This window comes from Brachionichthys hirsutus, chromosome 2 (assembly GCF_040956055.1).
Source record: "Brachionichthys hirsutus isolate HB-005 chromosome 2, CSIRO-AGI_Bhir_v1, whole genome shotgun sequence".
Classification (NCBI taxonomy): domain Eukaryota; kingdom Metazoa; phylum Chordata; class Actinopteri; order Lophiiformes; family Brachionichthyidae; genus Brachionichthys; species Brachionichthys hirsutus.
Window position 1 is genome coordinate 4106677 of NC_090898.1, and position 23875 is coordinate 4130551.

The following is a 23875-nucleotide window of genomic DNA, read 5'->3' on the forward strand; positions in this document are numbered from 1 at the left end:
TCAGGGACGCGCCTAGTCACGGGAACAGACGGATGCGCGGCCACGAGGAAGCGCAGGCTCGCGCGTTAACAGTGAGGGGGATCAAACAGCGTGCGCGGCTCCGATCTAATGGATTACGCCTGGGCCACAGCGACCGGGCGCTGATTTACGACCAGCCGCGGTTCTTCTTCTTGTCCAGGATTTATCTCGCGAACCTTTTTATTTTACTTTATTGTATTTCATTTTTATTTTTTTTGCATGGGAAGTAACTGGCACAGCGAACCCATCCGCGTGAGAGGAGGGGAGCCGGAGCGCACAGCATGGTCCGGGAAACCAGACATTTATGGGTGGGAAATCTACCCGAAAATGTGCGAGAGGAAAAAATCATTGAGCACTTCAAGCGGTGAGTAGACGCGCGGTGCGTAGCGCGACGACGGGCGCACGGCGCACGGCCGCCCCTCAGCGAGCTCCCGTTGGTGCTGTCAGCGCTCCATTATCAACAACAGGACGTGGCCGCATTGAGATGCTTTGGAAAGGCTACCCTTCCAGCTGGTGACGCGTAAAGCGAAGACGCACGCGTAAAGCTCCGCCGCGCGCAACAGCCCCGCAAGCCAGTGTAAACAAACTTCGAGCTGCGAGCTGTGCGCGTCGCGGTCCGCACCTCTGGCAAGGCGGGCGTGGAGTCCGCGCTGCCCGTGTGTGTGTGAGTGTGTGTGTGTGTTTCTGGTGCGTGATTGTATCCGCGCTTCCTATTATCCGAACACATGCCCACCTGCGCTCTGCTCCGCAGCTCCCCCCCCCGAACCCAAACACGCTGCAGCAGGAACGCAACGAACACGCGCTGCTGTTCGTGCAACAATCTCACAAGTATGAACGCAAAAAAAACAACAAAGAAAGATGCGCGCTCGATCAGTTATTGATCCCCGCGTTCAGTCTGCAGCTGGGAGGGAAGTCGCACAATATATCTATATTTTGATTTTAATCCCCCCCCCGGACTGTTGGGACAGCCCCATCCCTTTAACGCGTGGGACTTTCGGCTCTTTGTTTTCGTTCGTTGACAGAGGGACGCGTGTAAATGTGAATTGATGCGTGGCTCTCACGGTTGTCTTGGGGGGGGGGGGGGGGGGTCCACACAGAGCCTTCTCCCGCGTCGCCATATCGGACGACATAAATGAAATAAATGACAAACATGGAACCGAAAGGCTCGTTTGTTTCTGAACAAATAAATAATAATAATAATAATAAAACCCCGGATGCTCCTGTTTCGTTATTCGCTGTCTGGTTTCACGGCAGCCGCAGCGAGGGAGCAACATCTGCTGCAGAACGCGCGATCATCGGCCGCCCCTGCGCGGCTTTATTTACTCCATCCCTGCTGTGACGCGCGTTGCGTTCAGGGACGCGGTGGTCTGCTTGGCACGCCGGCTCCCCCCGGAGGTGGTCGCGGCGTGCAGGTGCGTGGCAGCTCCGGTGTGTGACAGAAGTCACTGAAGGGGGGGGGGGGGGGGGGGGGGGAGCCTTTCTAAAATGGCGTCGGAGGTTGTTCAATGTTGGGAACTGGCATGACCATAAATTTATGGGGACCCCGCTGACTAACAGTAAAAACACCACCCCCCTAAAACCGCAGGGGCGTGAGGGGAGGGGGGGGGGTGCGTGGAGATGTGAAGCCTTTGTAACCCCCCCACACACACATGAATTGAAAGGTGTATCAAGAAAACAATACAACACTCAAATGCATTAAAGCTCGTATCTTGAATTGGCGTTGATGAAATGAATCGTTGCACAAATAATACTCTATAGTGAAGCGGTGAGAGCCATATAAACATTGTTTAAAAGACCCCCCCCCCCCATACACACACACACACACACATGTCTCATCTCCATGTGATGCTGCCAAAGCATCATCCAAACACTTTCCAGCAGGCCCAGATCTAAGATTAAAAGAGATTAGAACCTTTCCCCGAGAAAGAAGAAGCAACAACATGGCAGCAATGGAAAATATATTCATTGCATTTATTAGCATGTATTGTAGAAACACTGGAAGTCCAGTTGCTGGGTTACTGCTGCAAGAAAGTAGCATAAGTGTAGCTAAGCCAACTTGCCTCCCCCCATCCTGAGACACACACATACACACACACTGACAAAATGAACTGAGCTCTATGCAGCATAAACATATGTTGCAATTTGGTAATTATTTATGCTTAGAATTCAAAGTGAACGCCCTCATTTTAAATTCACACTCCCATTAAGGTTTTTCGTGTGTTCGTGGGTCGGCCACCGGTGGGTCGGCCACCGGTGGGTCGGCCACCAGTGTGGAAACCACGACATTTTAGTGGAGCTCCAGATCGAGGAGATGATGCAGGACATTTTTTTTTTGTGTGTGTGTGTGTGTGTTAAATCTTCATATCTGACAAACCATCACCAAATATTCAAGTGCATTTATGATATTTAACTATGAGCATGTACGGAGCATGTTTTTGGAGGTGGGAGGATCCACACCTCTGACCATAGCGTGCTGGGATAGGCTCCAGGAACTCCCCGTGAACCGCAGAGCGGAAAAGCTGGATAAGATGAATGAATGAATGATTGGTGTAGACGTGATGGGGTTGCGGTGGTTCTGCTGTCGCCTCGCAGCAAGGCAGCGTTTGGTTTGAGTCTTGAGGCAAGGCCGTCGTGTGTCGAGGGCCTTCTCGCCTTGGCTGCCTAATTTATTACAAGGAACACCGGCGCCCTTTAAAATCATGCATTCCTGTATAACAGGAGACCCGAAACTGTGGCGACCTACGACCTGCCCAGGATGCACCCTGATTCTCACCCAACTTCAGACAGCATAGGCTCCGCCCCCTGCCCCCCCCCCCCCATCCTGCAGAGTTCAGCAGGAATAGAATACTCGGTAGTGTGGTGCAGGTACAGATTACAGTGCAGTCAGTGCTTTGACTAAACTGTACTTATAGAGGAATTAACGTTTCAGCACCATATGATGCAATGATGATGTGGCGTCCCACAGTTTTACCAACATGCTTGTAATCCGCGTTGTTATTCTGCATGGACCCGGCGCCAGCGTGTTGGTGAAGGACGTGAATGTCAGTCTTGTACTTCAACTACTTTTTTTTTTTTTTTTTGCTTGCTTTCTCTTCTAGATATGGACGTGTGGAGAGTGTCAAGGTCCTGCCCAAGCGGGGGTCAGAAGGCGGAGTCGCAGCCTTTGTGGATTTTGTGGACATTAAAAGTGCTCAGAAGGCTCATAATGCTATCAACAAGATGGGGGACAGAGACCTGCGCACTGATTACAATGAACCAGGCACAATTCCTAGTGCGGCCAGAGGGTTGGACGATAGTCTGTCCCTCGGCTCTCGCGCCCGGGATGTATCAGGGTTCACAAGGGCGTCAGGGGGCGCCATGTATGGACCCCCCGCGTCGCTCCACACCAGAGATGGACGCTATGAACGCAGACTAGACGGGTAAGTGGACAAAGTTTCTCTGAAGGCAGGGGGGACCGTGGTTTTTGGTCATACAGCCAAGCATCTTCCCACCATCTACTCATTCACTTGTTTGGGGGGGGGGGGGGCGGGCGGGGGGTGATGAGAAAAAGAGTTCATGCTCAAGAAGTGAGTCTAACATGTGCCCACGTGTAAGTCCACAGCGCTCCTGGAATCGTATTTGCACGCTGACAGTGAAATATTCCGTAAGTGAGAGCATGCCGTCAGACGCACATGCATCACCCTCACAAATTCACGCTCACGAGTTTAATGGCTGTTGGGGCGTATCTTTGTGAGATCAAACATCTGCCAGGTGGATATATCAATGTGGAAAGTACGGGGCAAAGATTGGATATCGTAAAATTTCCCAGGATTATGGAAGATTGCTGGAGGGAGGGAGAGAGAGAGACAGAGAGAGAGAGAGAGAGAGAGAGAAAGAGAGAGAGTGAGTGAAAAGAGAGAGAGAGAGAGATCCAGCGGCCATCCCTGGGATTCCCCTAATCTGGAGTTTACACACCCGGCTCCGTGGATTGATGACAGCGTTTTTCTCGTGTAACAAAACAGCCAAGAGCAAACACGATATGTTTAAAGGCCACCAGTTGGATCAGTGTAATTTGGTTCTGGCGGGCTGGAGTCACGAGGATAACCTACTCAGGATATTTACCCCCCCCCCCCCCCCCCGCTGGATTAACAACTGGTCCGACACCTTCAGGATATGATAAAGCTATAAAGCTATATATGGGTTGCTTTCTTGTCTATTTTTGTTTTTGTTTTAATTGGGATTATATCTAATAAAATCAGGGCATAATAAAAGCGAGTGCTGGGAGACCTGCTGGTGATGCATCAAGCAGAGATGACAAAACCGAGTGAGCAAGTGACTGTTTTTCTGCCTTGATTTGTGGAGATTATCCCCCCCCCCCCCCCCCCCTTTTTAAATGACTGAAACTCGCAGCTCCAACGAGGACCGACACAGAGAATGTTTGGATCGTACAATTGAAGGAAGAATGCCGGGAACTGAGACTGGGATGTTACCTTTGGAGATACCTGCCTGTGGATTACCATGCGTGCTTCCTGAACGTGGAGCTGTAGCTCAACCTTGGATACAATGGCAGAGAAATATCTGCTGCAGCCACGATGAAGGTTCTGCCGCTTCCAAAGGAGACACGTACAGTCCGTTAGCCTCAAAGCGGCTCGTGACCCTGGGAGTTGCTTTCATGATCAAGAGTCTGGATTATTGTCAAGAGGCCGTTTCGTTAGTCCTAATCTGACGTGGCCTGATAGCCACTGCTCTGCCGGAGGAACTGGACAGAGGAACTTTATTGCTGAATACAATTGCATCAAGTTGGACCGTGCGGGACTTCACAAACGAAGACTTAATCTCCCCCATCACTTCCGTCGTTGCTGTTGGGAGTCGATTCTGCACCACCTACTGAAGATCCACGCCTGGATATCATGAATTTATTTTTAACGGACCCAAGCGCAGCCGGATTGGTTTCCCCCGTCTCCAGTTGTGGATAGATACATGGACTCAAACTGCCATTTTCCTGCATGCAAAATGTCCCGACGTGGATCCGTACAAGTCCTTTTTTTTTTTTCATCGTTTTTGTCAAAAGGAACGAACCAGCTCATCACAAGATCTCACAACCGGGAAAAAAAAGGAATATGTTTTGCGATGGGAACAATTTTCCCCTCCACTCAACACTTTTGCCCTTTTTTTCTGCTCACAAAGTTCTGTCTCCCTAGATTGTATTTGGGATTTTAGGTCAAGTTACCACTCTCTCAAAAGGTTGGTATGTCCTGCCCTGTGTATTTTAGCTGTCCTCTCTAACCCCCCTAGTTTGATCCGCTGTCTCTCGCCGTTTCCCCACTAACTGATGTAGCTGCTACATGTTATTACATGTTATTACTGCCTGCAGACATCTATACATCACCCTGTTTTTCTTTCTGTTCCCTCACCTTCAGCGCCGTCCCCGTCTCTCTCCTTATGGGGAATAGATCCAGTGTCCTGATGTTATTTTGCCTCAGCAAGCAACGTTAAATGTCCATTGAATGTTCAACACTATCTTTAAAGCTCATAAAAAAAACACGATTTGTAACTCGTAATTTTTTTTAAATGTACGTATAAAGAATAATTAGCTATAAACTATAGATAAAAAAAAAGAAAACTATAAACCATGATGTGAAAGCTATAATTTACTCCACAAAGATGAAAAAACCCCCGAAATTAATGCAGTAAATGATTTCGCAATGTCTGGAAAAACCAGAGCGATTTAAATAAATGAAAAATGATTCCCCGGATTGGTTTTTATTGAAGATTCCTCAAGGTCACGGTTAAACTTTATTTTTTTTATGTTTGCATGTTATTAGTTCATGATTCATTAACAGATACATCATGAAGAATTGAATTACGGGTCCAAGCATTTTATCAAACCTGAGTTTTCTCTCCTTTTTATATGATACATGGCGTTTAAAATTTCTGGGGGAAAAAATCTTATAAAATAAATTATTGTCAGTTCTATATCTTTTGTTTCCTGTTTTGCAATTCCCATTTCAAACTATATTCAACTTATTTTTTATCTGAGTTAGAAATAAATTATTTTATAACTTAAACAAATGAGAAATAAACATTTTGTAGTATTTTGCATTATTAGAGCATTGGCCATAGATATATTGTTGAGATCCTAGAGCAGTCACCACAGGCCGGCCAATAAAATGAAAATGTCTGTGAGACAGAAGAAACTCAACCAGCAGTGGTTTCTCTTCAGAATTTCCACCACGAAATCCATGGCTTTTTAATTCCTGCTCATCTGAGACAGTAAATTAATAATAATAAGATGGACAGTGTAGAATTGGTATGATTGGTAGAATTTACAGGAATTTTGATAGATTGTTGAGTGAAATATTTTCATTTGCAATTCCAGAAAATGTTCTATATCACTATTATATAAATGTTGTTACGTAAAGTAATTTATTGGTGCCTTGTCGTCTGTGCTCGGTCAATGGGAAGCTGCAAAGTCAACTTAGTTTGCATAACCGAGATGTAATTTTGAACAATCTATTGACAATAGATTTAAATCAATTTGACGCGCATGCATTGCAGCACAGATGAAGCCTTTTTAGCATGCTGCTGAAATGCCTTCTCATAATTATACAGTTCACGTAATGCCAAACCAGTTGATGCGCTTAGAATGCACCGGAGCAGACTAATAATCAAACGCTGATGGAAACTCAGCCCCCCCCCCCAAAGAAAAAAAAAATCCAACTGAATTATTTTTAAGCCCCATGAATAATGTAGAACCTGATTTGTGTAAAGTGAAATTGAGGGCTATCCATAGAGCGGCGAGCCTGCGCCAGCAAATTAACATTTTGGAGAGCATCTGGGGGTCGAGGTAATCCATCACTTTCACAGCAGACATCATTGTGCCATAGATGATTCATGAATCCTGCGCAAGACGATTAAATCAAATAAGCTGAAACGGAATTCGCCCCCGACCCGTCGTGCTTCATGTACAGCGGTGTAAAATACAGTCGTGGCGCTACTGTCCAAAACGGATTCATCCTCGGCACCCAGGAGATTCTGGCAGCCCCTTTATTCCGGCGCCCTGCGGTGTAAGTCTGCAGTGGAACCGCACAATGAAAGACATTTATGATCGAAACTGGGGGCGGGGGGATGGGGGTTATTGTTCAGCGGTTACCTTCGTGTCAGATGTTGAACATTGATGAACGCAGTCAGATTGCAGACATCAAAGACTATCCAGATGATTTGTTATCAGATAATTACGCAGGTTGATCCGTAAATCTAGTCGGCATTGTCCTTGCATTTGTGTGAGCTAATTTATAATGAAAAATGAAATTATATATATATTTCAAACGGATCAATTGGTCAAAAGGTTTAGTATTTGCCACAGAGAGTTGGGTCTAGAGAACAAAGGCATTGCAATTACCTTTAAGTAGGGGTGCCAGTAAAATGCCAGAGTGAATATGCAAAGCAAATCTTTTGTCCGGTGTAAAGGTCAGGTTGGACAATAAAAAAATAAAAATAAATCTAATCCCATGGATCATTTACCCAAACGTCTTTCAGGAGAACAGGGAGCATCACCGATGCAGAGAAAGGTGCTTGTGTCGCATTAGCAGCCTCCTGCCACGTCTCTTGTGAGCCATGTTGCAGGTTTCCAAAGCTCAGGCTCAGACACTGGCAGCGCAAACCTGGAAGTCTTTTTACCTACTAACGTCACCTACAGTATTTGGTTTCAGTTGTCGGCTGAAACGTTCCAAAAAACGATATTTTGGGAATGCGCTAAAAAAAAATACATAAAAAAAACGTATTGCGCTGAACTGGTATACAGTTTCTCACATCATCCAAAGCAACTAATGCGACATTTGTTGTGGAGAAACTGAACTGAACTTCAAATTTCTTTGTGCACAACAAAAAACTGACAATGATCCACATAAAAATAATTCCCCAGACATTCAGAATTTTTAGAACGGTTGTTTTAGCATTCCTGCAAATATCGGAGAGATGAAAATGGACATTTGTGGGGACATTTGTCTCTGCCCAGACTCCGACTGAGGGATCTTTGAGCAAGAGGACGATAAGATGTCGTGCACTTGGTTGTAATTTTTCTGAGCCACAGCAAATTCTGGTTGAATTCAACATCGTCTTAAGGCTTTACGTCTTCAAATCTATCCATCTATGATATTTTAGCCCCCCCCCCCCCCTTTGACACAAGCAATATAGCAAAAAGGACTTTTTTCAGGACCAGAAGAAGCTTCGTTAAATAGAAGATCAGTTTCATTCTCTCTCTTACTTCATATCTATATCTACATACACAGCTTTTCATATATAAATATATATAATGTACTTTGCCCGTTATTTAAAGTACCATTTTAATAAAGACTACTTGCATTCAAGTGTATTCCATCGCGTGTTGGAACAGTAGAGTTACTTTGCTCATCGCCGTCTGATCTGAGTTCAAACGGCAGTAATTGCTGTCCTGTCTAAGTCATTACAGTGAATTGGGTAATATCAGTGCCGTAATGGCACCGCAGTTCCTTCAACATATTACACTCTGATTGGTTTATTCAGGGAGCCTTTTCTGGCCTGGACGGAATGTCCCTTTTAGCACTGCATCTAATGTGCATCTTTGTGCCTGCCTTGAGGAGAGCGAGTGGCGCCCAAATCGTGCGACATGAATTACAAAGGCTTGTCAGGAGTCGCCTCCGAAACCCTTCGTCAAAGCCTTCGACCAAATAGATCGTAAAGCCTGCGTCGAGAAATGAGCGTGACTTCACGGTGCATTGGGACATGCGTCTGCATAAGCCCCTGTGAAAGTCGGCCGCATCCTGCAATTTAATTTTCAAATAAGATGCAGATTTATTTGCTGTTAAGATGCATGTCTTGCACAAAAGAACGGGAAACCATTGAATTACACTCAAATATAGGTTTAAACCAAATAAAGCTTGAGTGTAAAAGATGGAAAAACAAATCGCCATTTATTTATTTATGTATTTATTTTGCTGCAGCGAGGCGGTTGACGTGACGACCGAAGGATCGGATACATTTCATCTCCCGTTGAGAAGTTGCGACGCAACTCCCTCGTAGTTCAGCCTGGAGGAAGTAAAATACTCTTTGTAGACGGTTGATCTCTCACCCTCTCAAAACACATGAGAGCACCTTCTTTCCTTTTGTCTGATTAAGGAAAGCCCACCGGACGCTGGTCATTAAGTTTGTTCACTGTCTGATGCTAACTGAAGTGCTTTCTTAAATGTCTTAAATGTAACACTAAAGTTGTTTTTTCTTCTTCTTCCTATGTGCTAGGACGACTGAGACTCGGGATAGGGCATACGATCACAGTGCCTACGGACATCACGAGCGTCCTGCTGGCAGTTTTGAGCGGCAGCGGCACTACGAAACGGACTACTATCGCGACGCGAGAGACAGGACTCTAAGCGCGGCTGGGAGCGGCTCCGGCGCCTCGGCTGTAAGTGGCGCCGCGGTGCCGTCGGCGGTCGTTGGAACTATCGTCAGTGCTGTTGCTGGAAGCACGGGAACAGTTGGCTCGGGAGTGGCCACAACGGGAGGAGGTGGAGGATCTGCATCCAGCGGGGTGGGCTTCTATCGCTCCCACAGCAGGAGCCCCTGCCGCTTCGAGACTCCGGAGCCTCGCTACGAGTCTCGCGCCACCAGGGAACCTTTCACGTTGGCCAGCGTGGTTCACAGGGACCTTTACCGAGAGGACCGAGGTCGGCGCGGGGAGCGGTCATACCACCACAGTCGCAGCCGGTCTCCACATTCAACACATTCACCAAATCCATCACCTCAGAGACTGGCAAGTCAGGCGGCCCGTCCTCCGCGCTCCCACAGTGGGTCGGGATCTCGCAGCCGCTCCTCCAGTTCCGATTCAGTTAGCAGTACCAGCAGCAGCACGAGCGGCAGGTGAGCAGACCCATCGCGTCTACAGTCGTACCCCTTTCACTTGGCGCCTTCGGGCACCCGCACCTTAAAACAGGTGCTGATATGAGTACATATTTTGAAAAATAAATCCGTACATCAAATTCTGCCACAAATTACTAATATTTATTTCCAGAAAAAGTCAACAAAACTTGTCTGTCACTTTCTGCTGCTTAGCAACAACTGGCTGGAGATACAGCCCATTGTTTTTGTTTTTGTTTCAACAAATGAATCTTTTTTTATGGCGTGTTGGAGCCTCTTGATAAGTCCAGGGTTAACCACAGTATACTGTATAATATTTCAATCCCTTTACGTTGAACATTTTATTTCCTCTTTGAATTTATTTTAAATAAATATACGCGTGTGACACTTAAGATTTTGCAAAGCAGGGAAATGACAAATACGCAGATGTGTTTTTGTACCACTTGGAAAAACTATTCTGAATTAACAAGGTTTTAGTAAATTTGTTTCCAAACTCATGGCATTGCCAACACAGCATATTCCTTGCAAGACAGAGACTATGCAGATATATATATATATATATATAAACATTAGTAGAAGAGAAAATATGATAAATAACACACTATTTAACAATTACGTCCAAGCATCATGCAGATTATCATGATAATCATCTGTATCCGACTCATCAAAACGAATGTCACCAAAGTATGTTTAATTGATAAAATGACGATCTCACAGAAAGTAAAGAGATAACCATGTGTTAACTGTATATGTATATATTTATATGTATATACATATATGTATCTATATATGTTTGCATATATAAAATATATGACGCATTCTCAAATGGGCCTTCAGGATCCAAGTCAATTTCACTCTGGTGAAATTAATTTTTCACAATATCTTTCTTTACAACATTTAAAAAATATATATATAATGTAACATCTATTATTAGTTATGGAAATTATTTTGTTATTTTTTTAAATATATTTTAATATATTTTATGCATTCAATTAATTTTCATCTTTTCAACTTTTGAGAACCAAAATGCATGCAGATATCAGCATAAATATTAGTGATGCAACCTCTGAAGCAGTTTAACTGTTAACATTTCTATTGAGCTGATTGTTGCATGTTTATTATTAGTGATTTTCTTGTTGCATGCAGCTGCTGCAATGACCGACTTTTGAATGGGCAGGATTTGTAGGTTAATAAAAAGTAATTTCAGGGTGCATGGTCCCTCATGCATTTGGGATATTTTTGTTGTAATTCCGTACAACAACCAAAGACTTGGATGATCGAATGCAATTTAAATTTTAACGAATTGATATGCTCACCCTTCTCCAGCTATTTCATTTTTTGGGGGGTTTGCTGCATCACCTCTGGATGCAGCAGACTCCAAGGCTCTTAACAACATGTAGCGACACAGGTGGTTTGATATGGAAGTGCTGTGGGATGAATTCAAGGAGAGAGTTTGTGTATTTTTTTTTCATTGCCTACCTCTGTGTATGGGTAATAGCGCCCCCCACCCTCCGTGAGATCCAGTTGGAACTGGAAATTTCTGGCCAGTGCTGGCTCCTTGCCCACTCCCACTGGCCACGCTCCATCAGCTGCACTTCCGGGAGTGTCTGAGCACAAGAGGAGAAAGTGAGAGAAGGAAACAAACAGCAGAGGGCCTAGGAAACTGAGACAGGCATGGGAATGGCTTGAGAAAAAAGGTGCATGATAATGGGGAATTGGCTACCAGCATTCAAATCCATCTTTTTTCTTCCTGGCTTCTTAGTTGAATCTTGTAAATAGGAACCTCAGAGGAAGGAATATTTTCCTCAGCTTCAGTCTAGGGATATGTGGCAGTTGAAATGAAACAAATATACAGTGTTATGCATAATCTTTCCTGCTAATCTTTTATTCATGTTGAATTTATTACCTATTCAGTGCAATACTTAGTGAAATTCTCTCTCTTTTTTATTCTTTTTCGGACTTTTAGCACATTTTTAAAATAGTCTTTAAAATAAATTTTTAAAAAGTCAATAAAAAAAATATATTAGAGGATTTATAACTGATTTTTATATATTGTTTTGATAGTTGAAGGCAGTAACTAGGGACGTCAACAAAAAATTATGTCGAGATGAAACCAACATGCCCGTCTTGCTCTTGCTGCAGTGGCTCCAGCAGCAGCTCCAGCGATGAATCCCCAGCACGTTCGGTTCAGTCCGCCGCTGTTCCGGCTCCCACAGCACTTCCTTTATCCTCCCTCGACAAGGACGAACCACGGAAAAGCTTTGGCATCAAGGTTCAAAATCTTCCTGTGCGCTCTACAGGTTAGTTGTTGTTGTTGTTGTTTTTGCAGAAATGGTATTACCTTGCATTCTTGTACTTCTCTCAAATGTAAAAGCATTTTATTACAGAACAAAAACACTGATCAAATGTTTTATTTTTTGTTTTTTTTGGATACGCACACTTCATGAAACATTTGATCCATTCCCGACAGATACAAGTCTGAAAGATGGTTTGTTCCATGAATTTAAGAAACATGGAAAGGTTACCTCTGTTCAAATCCATGGCTCTTCTGAGGAACGCTATGGGCTTGTCTTTTTTCGCCAGCAAGAGGACCAAGAGAAAGCCCTTGGAGCATCAAAGGGGAAGCTTTTTTTTGGAATGCAGATTGAAGTCTCAGCCTGGAATGGCCCTGGTACGTTCTGAGCGCTTCAATTTTATTACAGAAAAGAAAAAAAGAAAATACATAATTGTTTGCAAATGACACAAGATTCCAATGCGCACTTCATTTTCAGAGACAGAAAGTGAGAACGAGTTTCGACCTTTAGATGAGAGGATAGACGAGTTTCATCCAAAGGCCACACGGACATTATTCATTGGAAACCTGGAGAAGACCACCGCTTACCATGACCTGCTTAACATATTTCAGCGCTTTGGAGAAATAGTGGTAGGTTCATTTTCTGAATATAAAGTAGTTCAGAATCAAGCTGTGTCATAGTTTATTCATAGATACCCATTGTGACAGGGAGCATATTTCTGTTTTCATTATCTCCAAAAGGATATTGACATTAAGAAGGTGAACGGTGCGCCGCAGTATGCCTTTCTGCAATACTGCGACATTGCCAGTGTTTGTAAGGCCATAAAGAAAATGGATGGCGAGTACCTGGGCAATAACAGATTAAAGGTGAAAATGATCAACTTGCCTCCAGACTCGCAACCATAGCTCTTATCTATAAGCACAATTTCTTTGACGCGAGATAAAATATTTGCTGTCTTTCCCCGTCCTTCTCAGCTGGGATTTGGAAAGAGCATGCCTACCACATGTGTTTGGTTGGATGGCTTAGCGTCAAACACGACGGAACAGTTCCTTACTCGCCACTTCTGCCGCTACGGACATGTTGTCAAGGTAAGTCTTGCTTATTCTTCGCTCTCCGAGTTCTCCTCCATTGTGTCTTTTCTGGCTTGGGACTCTGACTTCCTCTTTCTTCCGCAGGTTGTATTCGACAGAATGAAAGGAATGGCCCTCATCCTGTACAACAACATTGAATATGCACAGGCTGCTGTTAAAGACACAAAGGGTTGGAAGATAGGGGGTAGTAAGATCAAGGTGATTGCAAGAAAAAACAAAAGCTTTGTTTCCCAGTGATATTAATTCTTTACAGCAGCTTACCCTTTTTGTTTTTGGTTCTTCAGGTGGACTTTGCCAATCAGGAAAGCCAGATGGCTTTCTATCGTTCGATGCAGGCCTCTGGACAGGATATACGGGACTTTTATGACATTCTTTCTGAAAGGAGGTTTGTGTAGGGAATCATTATTTATTGTCAATGCTGTTCAACCTAAGATTATTGGTGCTATATTTTGATTACATAGTCATTTTTGTTTTTTTTAATTGCTTGGCAGGGATGAACGACGAACTCAATATGAATTTCAAGCGGAGCGACAATATTATGAGAATCCGCGAACACCGGGAACATATACTGAAGATCCCCGACGTAAATACCCCGGCAGAAGTCGGGAGTTCTACACTGAGTGGGATCCATATCAGGCAGACTACTACGATCCACAATACTTTGAAGACCCCAGGGAATATCGAGAATATAGAGCTGACCCTTACGAGCAGGACATTCGCAAATACAGCTATTTGCAACGGGAACGCGAAAGAGAAAGGGAACGCTTTGAGACGGATCGTGGACGTGATCATGGGAGGCGGACCGTTGAGCGTAGCCAAAGCCCGTCTCACATCTCCTCTCATCGTCCCGCCAGCCCTGCGGCATCTCCTTCACTGTCTGAGAGGATACCAAGTGATTCAGACCGCCGTGTTTGTTGCCTCTCTTCGGAAAGAAGTGGTAGCTGCAGTTCAATCTCCCCACCCAGATTTGAGAAACTTGAAAAGGCTCACACTGAACGACATAATAAAACTGATAAACTTGAGAAAGATAGAGTCTTTGAAGCTGAAAGGGGCATGGCTGAAAAAGAGAAGCGTGCTGGGCATAAAGATCGAGGAGATAAAGACAAAAGTGAAAAACAGAGACTTAAGAAACTCAAAGTTGCATCACCGATTGTGCAGCCGTGTGAGACGGAACCTGAATCTGAAATGGATCTTAGCCCTGAGTCTGTCTTTCGAAGTAAAAGCAGTAAAATTCCTAAGGAAAGTTCAAGCAAAGGGCGGTTAGACCTTCTACCTTGTGTTGTGCAGTTGACCCGTGTTAAAGAAAAAGAAGGAAAACTGGTCGGGAATTCTGTCCAAGAGAAACAAGTACAGAGAGGTGGGTGTGACAGTCCTAGATTGGTACCACCTTCAGCTGACCAGAAAAGTCCAGCATTCCGCGTTGAGTCATTAAAAAGTGATGTTATTAAGCATGGGAAGGTACCCAGAGACAAATATTTAGTTGAGGTAATTGAGAAGGATTGTAAAATCAAATATAAAAAACTTGGAAAATCTGAAATGGGCTTTGACGGTGGTATTTCTGTGGATATGGACCGTTTGGCTGCAAGGAAAAGGCGTTTTGAAGACTCTGGGAAAACTGAGCGACAGAAAAGAACGGGTGACGACGAGCTTGTCAGACCTGGACTTCACAAACTGTGGAACAACGCTAAGGAAGGCGATTTGGATAAGAGCCTTTTGATTAAAGGAATTCATAAAAAGGAGCACCACAAAGATAAATGTGTCCGAATGATTTCAATTACTAGTCCTAAAGATGGAAGGGACTGTGAAAGCAGTTCCTTGGGCCTGTCTCAGGACCGGCAGTCCCAGATAGGTGACATGGCTGAAGATTCTATCGCGCAAATGGACTCTCCCTATCATAAAATGGATTTTGAAGGCTCAAAAAGTGACAGCTCAAATCTCGTGAAGATGTCAGATGGTTGCAGTCTCGATTTGGTTGAATTAAAAGAACGTCAGAAGCCGTCTTTGTCTGAAAATGAACAAGAGAGAGGAAAGGGTAGAAAGTCGGATGATGGCGATGAACATTTTGTGCACGTTGACCATTATAACGTTCCAAAGCAAGTTGAGGAGAACCAGTGGCTCGGATCCAAGCTTGATATTCCCGATAAGTTAGTCAAGTGTGAAAAACCATTAAATAATGAAACTTGTAACTTTGAAAAGGATCTCATCGTACCCGATCTTGCAAAACCTACACAGGATTTGCCCAGTCATGACTTCTCGACCTGTAAAAGAAAGAAATTTGAGAATTTTGACTTTGAAATACTGTCTGAAAAAAGAGATCGTAACTTTGCAAGTTCCCAGAAGTTGAATGAGGACATTTATCAGAGTATAACATCTACGATAGGCCATGGCCACTTTTCTGCCAATGAGGAAGATGACGCCTCTCAGTTTTCTATATCAATAATAAACAAAGAAAGAAAATCTACTGCAACAGAAGACAAATTTTCCCACACAGAGACACTAAAAAACAGTCTGGGTTTGACAGCCTCACATTTTCAGTCTTCTAACACTGAGCTCACAAAGACGAAGACAAACTTGCTTGGATGTAGTGAGGAATTAATACAACGTTGGGAAAAACGGATTAAGTCTAATTCATTTAGGATGGAAATGACTTTCCCAAGTAATATTGCAAAACGCGAAAACATCTGCAAAGGCCTTGGCCAGGATTTGGAACCTGGAGAGGTCCAGTCTGACTCAGACGATGACGGAGAAAGCAAGCACATCTCTCCAAAGTCGAATAGCTCGTTGTCTTATATCCTAAGGGAACGTGGTGACAGGATGACAGACATGAAGCTCTCTGGCTCTTTGGAAAAGAATAAGTTTTATTCTTTTGCGCTGGATAAAACTATAACTCCTGACACTAAAGCCCTCCTTGAGAGAGCCAAGACGCTGTATTCCTCCAGGGAAGATAATTGGTCCTTTCTTCCCTCGCACTTTCCGATCTCTCACAGCTGTTCAGATAAGGACAAGGTGAAGCTCGCCCCGCGACCCATTCCTTCCTGGTATATGAAAAAGAAAAAGATTCGTACTGACTCTGATGAAAAGCCGCATGACAAGAAAGAGGAGCTGAAGCCACAAGACCAAAAACGACAGGACCTGTTTGCCTCTCGATTCCTGCACAGCTCAATCTTTGAACAGGATTCGCGGCGTCTGCAGCATGTTGAACGCAAATACCAAGATTTGGAAACGGGAGTCGGGAAACCCCTTGCCAAGCCTGGAGCTGCTGAAGTGCAGCCTGAATCTGGAATAGGTGACATCCCACAAGAACCCATAGTGCTTTTCCATAGTAGGTTTTTGGAGCTTCAAAAACAAAAGGACAAGGATCATGCTCCATTTGATGCTGAGAATGATTTGATTGCATTGATCAGTAAAAGAGATGAAGTGCAAAGCAGTGACAATGCGCTGTTTGATAAAGAAGGTGACCCAGCAGCAAAGGTGGATGAGAAATTACCGAGTCCCTCATTAACCATGCTGGCCCTAGCATTGGTTCCTTCCCCTATAGAAATGTCTCCACCAGAAAAGAGAGAACATTTAATTCAACCATCAGATCATTTGTCATTTATTAAAGAAGAAAAACTAGAGCCAGTTTCTGAAGCGTCCCCATCTCATTCTCTTCCTGTCGAAGACTGCAAACCACTTGCTCCTAAAATAACCATAACCCCTCCACTTGTCCTACCAGAGCCAGAAAATGAGATGGAAACTAAAACAGATGCAACAGAACCCAAAGTGAAAATTAAAGAGGTTTTGGCTGCGGATTGTAATCCGCTTGTGGAAGATAACCCTCCCACTCCTGATGGCTCCCCGAGTGGTTTTGAGAGAGATACTACAGAATTCACTTACTCTAACTATCCAAAGATTGAAGACAAATCTGAAATTAAGACAGAATGTAAAATAGAAAATCAGGAAACAAAACACCCAGAAGAATCTCAGAAGGATGACATGGATAATGAGGCCTGTATGCCAGAGCTAGAGCCTCAAGTAAAACTATTACCAAATCAAAGACAACCCAAAAGCAAAAGAGTAAAAACCCTATCGGTATTACGCACAGCAGAACCCTCCAAAATTGTTTCTACTGATAAACCTGCAACACGAAAGAGTGAAAGGATTGATAGAGAGAAACTCAAAAGGGCCTCGTCTCCTCGAGCAGAGGTACCAAAATCACTGTTGGAGTCCAAAAATTCATCCAAGTCCCCAGTTCATGCATCAGATTCTGAGCAAAACCTTGAGTCAAGTTTGATCCATGGGCGAACACGTCGCAGGAATGTAAGGTCCGTCTACGCCACACTGCATGAAGATGACCAAACTGGTAAAGAGGTGGTTGAGCCGCCACGCTCAACGCGTAAACGTGGTGCAGACAAAGAATCAATACAGCAAGATATTCAGGTTCCGCCCACCAATGCAAGGCGAGGCCGCCCACCTAAAAGAGGTGTCAAACGAGTTGAGGATGCGTCACCAATGAAGGACGATCAGCAGAAAATTGTGGAAGATGAGCCAGAGTCCACAAGTACTGTTGAGATTGCAAAAGCCTCCGAGGAATGGCGTTCACCTCGCACCCAGAAATTGCAACAACCACAACTGACTTTATCTGTTCTGGGAAACAAGAAAGGAGGTAGAATAGACAAACAGTCTGTTGGCACTACAGTGCTAGCTCAACAAGTTGATCTGCCAAGTCGAGATGAGCCAGAGCTCAAGCTTAAAGCTGATTCAGAACTGTTTGGGAAGTTGCCCGAACAGGCAGAAAGCACAAGTTCATCCTGTCACAGAAAGGAAAAAGACTTAAAAGAGTCGGGTGGAAAGAAATCTAGTGATGGAGATCCTGAGAAGGTGGATATTGCCTCATTTGAGAGGAGACAACCTGAGAAGACTATTAAAGTAAAAATGCCAAGGCTAAAAAGAAATGCCAAACACGTTACTGAAGATAAATCTCACACTTTAAAAAATCTTGAGATCCGTGTAAGTGTTGACGATGTAAAAGGTTTACTTCGTTCAGAAGATGGTTCTGAGCCATTTCAAGCGCCAACTATTTCCAAAACTAGTGCAATTGTACAACAGAGTGAGGAAGAGAGGACTGCAGGCTTTCCTAAAGAATCCAAAGAAGTCAGTGCACAGGAAAAGGAAGAGTCTTTATCGGAGCCTGAGCTCCCTGTCGATCCAGCTGCTCTCTTAGCACGCCAGATGGAGCTAGAACAGGCAGTTGAAAATATCGCTAAACTTACAGTTGAGCAACTGCCTCGGCCATATAAGGAACCACCTTCGGCTCAACCGACTATATTGCCTCCCGTTATTGTAGAGCCAGAAGTTCATGTTGAGGAAGAGAAACGAGCTAATCCTGCCAGTGAAACTGAGCTTGCAGCTGCTATTGATTCCATTACAGCTGAGGAACTATGTGCAGATGTAGATGGTTTCACAGGGCCTCCTCCCTACGCCGCTCGTATTCCTACGCCTGAATCGGTGATATCTTCCTCTTCCAATGAGATAATGGAACCTGAAACACATGCGATTATCAACAGTATTCTTGCATCTGATTCAGATGATGGTCCTCTGACAGACAACCCAAAGGGGTCATTGATAGAGTCTAAGACGGCTGAGGATAATCCTCTCCTTCAAACGCCCAAGAAAACAAGTAAAGCTCGAGCCAAGACGCCAAAGAAGCTGAGAAATCGCAAAGGTGTGGCTGCCAAGAAAGTGGATCATTTTGATGAGGTTTCACCATCAGAACCTTCTCCAGTTAAGTTGCCAGAGTCAACCCAAGAAGACCCAGCAACTATGAACTCGAAAGCCATCACTGTTGCAGCTGGAGCATCGACAGTGGTCACTGCTGTTGTAACTTGTAGGCGTGATGTTACAAGTGTTATTACTGTAGACACACCCAAAGAGGCAGAGCATCCTGAAGTTGAACAGCCTGTGCCCAAAGAATCTGCCTTCCATTTGGGCACAAGCAACCCCAGTAAAAAGCATCCTCAAGCAACAGAGCCAACTACTCCTAGTCTTTCCACTTCTCCGTCCTGTCTACAGCCGGCATCTCAGTTTAGCTTGCCTCTGCTGCGGCCATCCAAAGTACCAATTTCACCAGACTGGTCTCCGAGAACTGAAGAAAGTAGAATCTGTGTTGCCTCTTCATGTCATGTGACAGTTGTAACTCCTGCACCAGCATCAACTACACTTGGACCCACTTCAGCAAATCCCCCAATGCCTCCTGACACCAAGGCCTCAGATATTGACCCTAGTTCCAGTACTTTAAGGAAAATACTAATGGAACCTAAATATGTAACTGCATCAAACAGCAACTCTATACCTACCACTATTATGACATCTTCATTGTCCGATACCTCACGTATGTCAGAGAATGAAAATCGATCCAATGTAATGGGTTCAAGACAGTTACATTCCGGAGAGAGACCAACTGTACCCCCACAGTCCCCACACCACAAACCCTTTCCACTCACAGAGTCCCAACAAAATTGTGGGGAGAAAACCCAGCATACAGTTATTTCTCCTACTACCTCAGTAATAAGTCGAATTCCAATGCCTTATGATACAGAAGAAACTCCACGCATTTCCCTGAGCAACCGAAACATTGGCCTATCTATTACGAAGCAGAAATTTAGGTCAAACCCAAATGAGAATAATCGGTACCATGGCATGGATATTGTAGAAGATGGCACTAGAGGACGCTCTGTTCTTGAAACCGCCGCCTACAGTGCAGGCGCCAGCCCTGGTCTAAGGGTCAATACTTCAGAGGGTGTTGTTGTTCTTAGTTATTCAGGTCAGAAAACCGAAGGACCTCACAGGATGAGAGCCAAGATTAGTCAAATTCCTCAAGCCAGTACTGGTGATGTAGAGTTTCAACAATCCGCATCCAAGTCTTCAGTAAAGCAAGAGCCACTATTCACATCATCTCGGTCACCGAATCCTAAAGTAGCTCCAAGCCCTACACTGTATGGACACTCAGGGGTCATTTCCTCTATTAAGCAGGAAAATGTTGGGTGTGACAAGTCTGACGCTCCATATCACACAACGTCCCAGGGTGGGGTTGTGAAGATGTTCCAACAGCCAGTCAGTTCTCCTCAAGTGTTGATGTATAACCAAGCTGTGATACATCAGCATGGCAAAAGAGCACTGACAGAATCTCTACCAAAAAAGATTGAGATTAGCAAAGCTAGTCAACAACCACCTAATCTAAGCCCAGTTTTGAGTCCCCACCACTCATCGCTATCTGGAACTCGTATGAGCCCTAGCCCGGGGATCCCAACTGATCGGTCAGCTCTCCACCTAAAGCAAGAACTCCAGTCTCCACAAACAGCTGTTCATTCTCCTTCACCCTTTGGCAAATCCTGTCCTCCAAGCAGTTCTCCAAGAGGCACTTCTGTCGTACGAGGCCATGGCATGCCACCAATATCTACATATCATTCTAGTATGCATCACCCACACTCAGAACAGTCTTCTGTCATAATTCAACCTCACAGTGTCACGCAGTCGATGGCTCACGAAGCCAGAATGACCACCCCACCAATGTCTGGGATTAACTATGGGAGACGAAGTGACTCCTTGTCTTCTCCTCACCCAGGGCCTTCGCAGCGCTCCAACACACCACAACCTAATGTAATCAGAGATATTGTACTGCAGTCTCATTCAAATCCTCAAGTGTCTGTATCAGGAGGTGGTGGCAGCAGTGTAAGTGAAGCCGATCCCAGACATTTTAACCAAGCCCTTGGCAGGTCTTCAGTGCAACAGCTTGAGTCAGATGTCGTGATGATTCACAGTGATCACAGGGCTCTTCGCCCAGGCATACGCATGGACCAGTACAGAGACATGCACCAGCGCATCCTCATGCATCAGCAACTGGGAGAGCAGGCTGCTGCAGAGGCAAGACAGTCACGCACCTCGGAGACTGGAATAACATCAAGCAACATCTCTGCGCCTTCAAAGAGTCCTATAGTTGGGAAGAACATGGAACTCTCTGCAAAAGATTCTCTGAAAGCACCAGAAGCAAAACTGATTCATCCACCCACCAATGAGAGTAGAATCAGGACAGGCCATGCATCTAGTCCTGTCATGGTGTGTCCACCCACCAATGAGAGTAGAATCAGGACAGGCCATGCATCTAGTCCTGTCATGGTGTGTCCACCCACCAATGAGAGTAGAATCAGGACAGGCCATGCATCTAGTCCTGTCATGGTGTGTCCACCCACCAATGAGAGTAGAATCAGGACAGGCCATGCATCTAGTCCTGTCATGGTGTGTCCACCCACCAATGAGGGTAGAATCAGGACAGGCCATGCATCTAGTCCTGTCATGGTGTCTCCACCCACCAATGAGAGTAGAATCAGGACAGGCCATGCATCTAGTCCCGTCATGGTGTCTCCACCCACCAATGAGAGTAGAATCAGGACAGGCCATGCATCTAGTCCCGTCATGGTGTCTCCACCCACCAATGAGAGTAGAATCAGGACAGGCCATGCATCTAGTCCCGTCATGGTGTCTCCACCCACCAATGAGAGTAGAATCAGGACAGGCCATGCATCTAGTCCCGTCATGGTGTCTCCACCCACCAATGAGAGTAGAATCAGGACAGGCCATGCATCTAGTCCTGTCATGGTGTCTCCTCATCCTCATGGGGTTCAGCTGATACATCCAGGAAGTGGAGGCTCATTTCCAGTGTACCGGGACATGCGAGGCTTCCCATCCCAGTTTCCAGGACATACTTCATCTGGGCACAGTGTGGCCAACCAAGGCATTACATCACCACAGGTCTTCAGAAATGCTTTTATAATTGCACTTTAATATGTAGCGTAAGCACATTTTCAAAGCTATATGTCATGTTCATCTACACTGAGAATATGAAACGTTTTTCTTTTCTTTTTTTTCCATTTTCTTGTCCAATCAGGTCCCGCCGGAGCCTGAGCTCGGTCACAGGAGTAAAATGTCTCAGTCTCATGGAGGAGGAAGTGATTCCAAGGTTGAGAATTCCCATCTTCGCCATGCTACCTCGGCAGACTTCTCACACATTTCACCCTCATACCAGTCTCCGATGGCGTCCTCTATGGGCCTTGGACACAAGTCAGATTTATCTCTACAGAAAGGCCTTCCAGCCTTCATGCCAGCACCCCCTGAATCAGGTTTTGTGCAGCCACGGCCTGATGCTAAGCTGGAACATTCGGGACATCGCTCCATCGACATGGTGCAGCTTTTGACGGTAGGAAGACAAATTGATCGGCAAAGTTGTTATGCATAGATTACATTTCAAGAAAGTACTAAAAATGAAAATGGGACTAAAAGCTTTTATTTCTTCTCTTTTCTTTGACTTTCTTTTAATAGAAATATCCCATTGTATGGCAAGGCCTGTTGGCACTAAAGAATGACCAGGCTGCAGTTCAATTGCACTTTGTTTCTGGCAACACGATATTGGCTCAGCGCTCTCTGCCACCCCGAGAGGGTGGTCCTCTTCTCCGTATTGTCCAGAGGATGAGGCTGGAGGCTTCCCAATTGGACAGCGTGGCACGCAGGATGACTGTGAGTATTCCGTATTTGAGCACCTCTTAAAGGATGTTTCTGAAATTTTGGTCAATGAATTTAAAGAGACTAAGCAAATTATGGCTTGATTGCAATTGAATTGGATTTAGGTGAAAACCTAATTAACCCAACATAAAAAAATGATGCGTTGATGTAAGTTGGAGATAACGTTCCATTTACAACAAAGAATTCTCCTTTGGGTTAGGTGGAGAATGATTACTGTTTGCTACTAGCGCTACCCTGTGGTCGAGACCAGGAAGACGTCCTTTGTCAAACACAAGCCTTGAAAAGTGGCTTCATCAACTACCTGCAAGCTAAACAGGCTGCTGGCATCATCAATGTGCCCAACCCTGGCTCCAATCAGGTCTGTGATCATTGCTATTTTAACCCTTCGATCTTGATTTTTACATGTTATGTGTGTGTTTCCTATCTACAAGTAAAGATTTAATTCTCCCTCTCATTACGCTATATATTTCTTTTATATTCACAGCCAGCTTATGTGGTGCAGATTTTCCCGCCGTGTGAATTCTCCGAGAGCCACCTTTCATACCTGGCTCCGGATCTTCTCAACAGCGTCTCCAGTATTTCCCCTCACCTCATGATTGTCATTGCCTCTGTTTAATTACCTCCTTGTTTTCCCTGGAGAACGCAAACACCAGCCCTTTTGGACTTGTCCAGTTATGTAAACTGGAGTTGCCTCATATTTTTTATGTTTAACGACATTTTCTCAAAATCAAATTTAGCATTCACTCGCCTTTTTTCTTCCTATACTTCACCAAGTCCTTAAGTCACTCAATTCCAAAAATCTATTGACAGGAACTTGAAGGGTGGACTAAGGATTTTGTTTTTCGTTTTTTTTGGATCATTTCCAATTTTCTTTTCTTTCCACTGGTTTTTTGTTAAATTGTTTTCCATGTTTGGAGCCTTTTTAAAGTCATAGCATCCATAACGCTATGGCTTGAGACCTTCCTACAGAATATTTTATACCTTCATAAAAGTGATTGTGATTTTTTTTTTTAAGAAAAAAAAAGAAACAATGTGAGAAGTCATTGC

At 44.6% G+C, this 23875-nt stretch overlaps 1 protein-coding gene across 1 annotated transcript; it reads left to right on the plus strand.

Annotated features, from left to right (window-relative positions):
* The first annotated feature begins 299 nt into the window (after positions 1 to 299).
* spen (spen family transcriptional repressor) lies at positions 300 to 23444 on the plus strand. Its single transcript, XM_068747452.1, has 16 exons — positions 300 to 382; positions 3117 to 3437; positions 9274 to 9891; positions 12031 to 12188; positions 12359 to 12559; positions 12660 to 12811; positions 12923 to 13048; positions 13157 to 13270; positions 13358 to 13471; positions 13558 to 13658; positions 13765 to 21344; positions 21885 to 22060; positions 22197 to 22505; positions 22628 to 22822; positions 23028 to 23186; positions 23313 to 23444. The coding sequence occupies exons 1-16, from the start codon at positions 300 to 302 to the stop codon at positions 23442 to 23444; spliced, it is 10539 nt and encodes a 3512-aa protein (XP_068603553.1).
* Positions 23445 to 23875: the final 431 nt, after the last annotated feature.

Coding starts and splice junctions, on each gene's coding strand:
- spen (XM_068747452.1), top strand. CDS start 300: ATGGTCCGGGAAACCAGACATTTATGGGTGGGAAATCTACCCGAAAAT. Junction 13,659..13,764: donor GACATTCTTTCTGAAAGGAG/GTTTGTGTAGGG, acceptor ATTGCTTGGCAG/GGATGAACGACGAACTCAAT. Junction 21,345..21,884: donor TGAGAGTAGAATCAGGACAG/GCCATGCATCTA, acceptor GAATCAGGACAG/GCCATGCATCTAGTCCTGTC.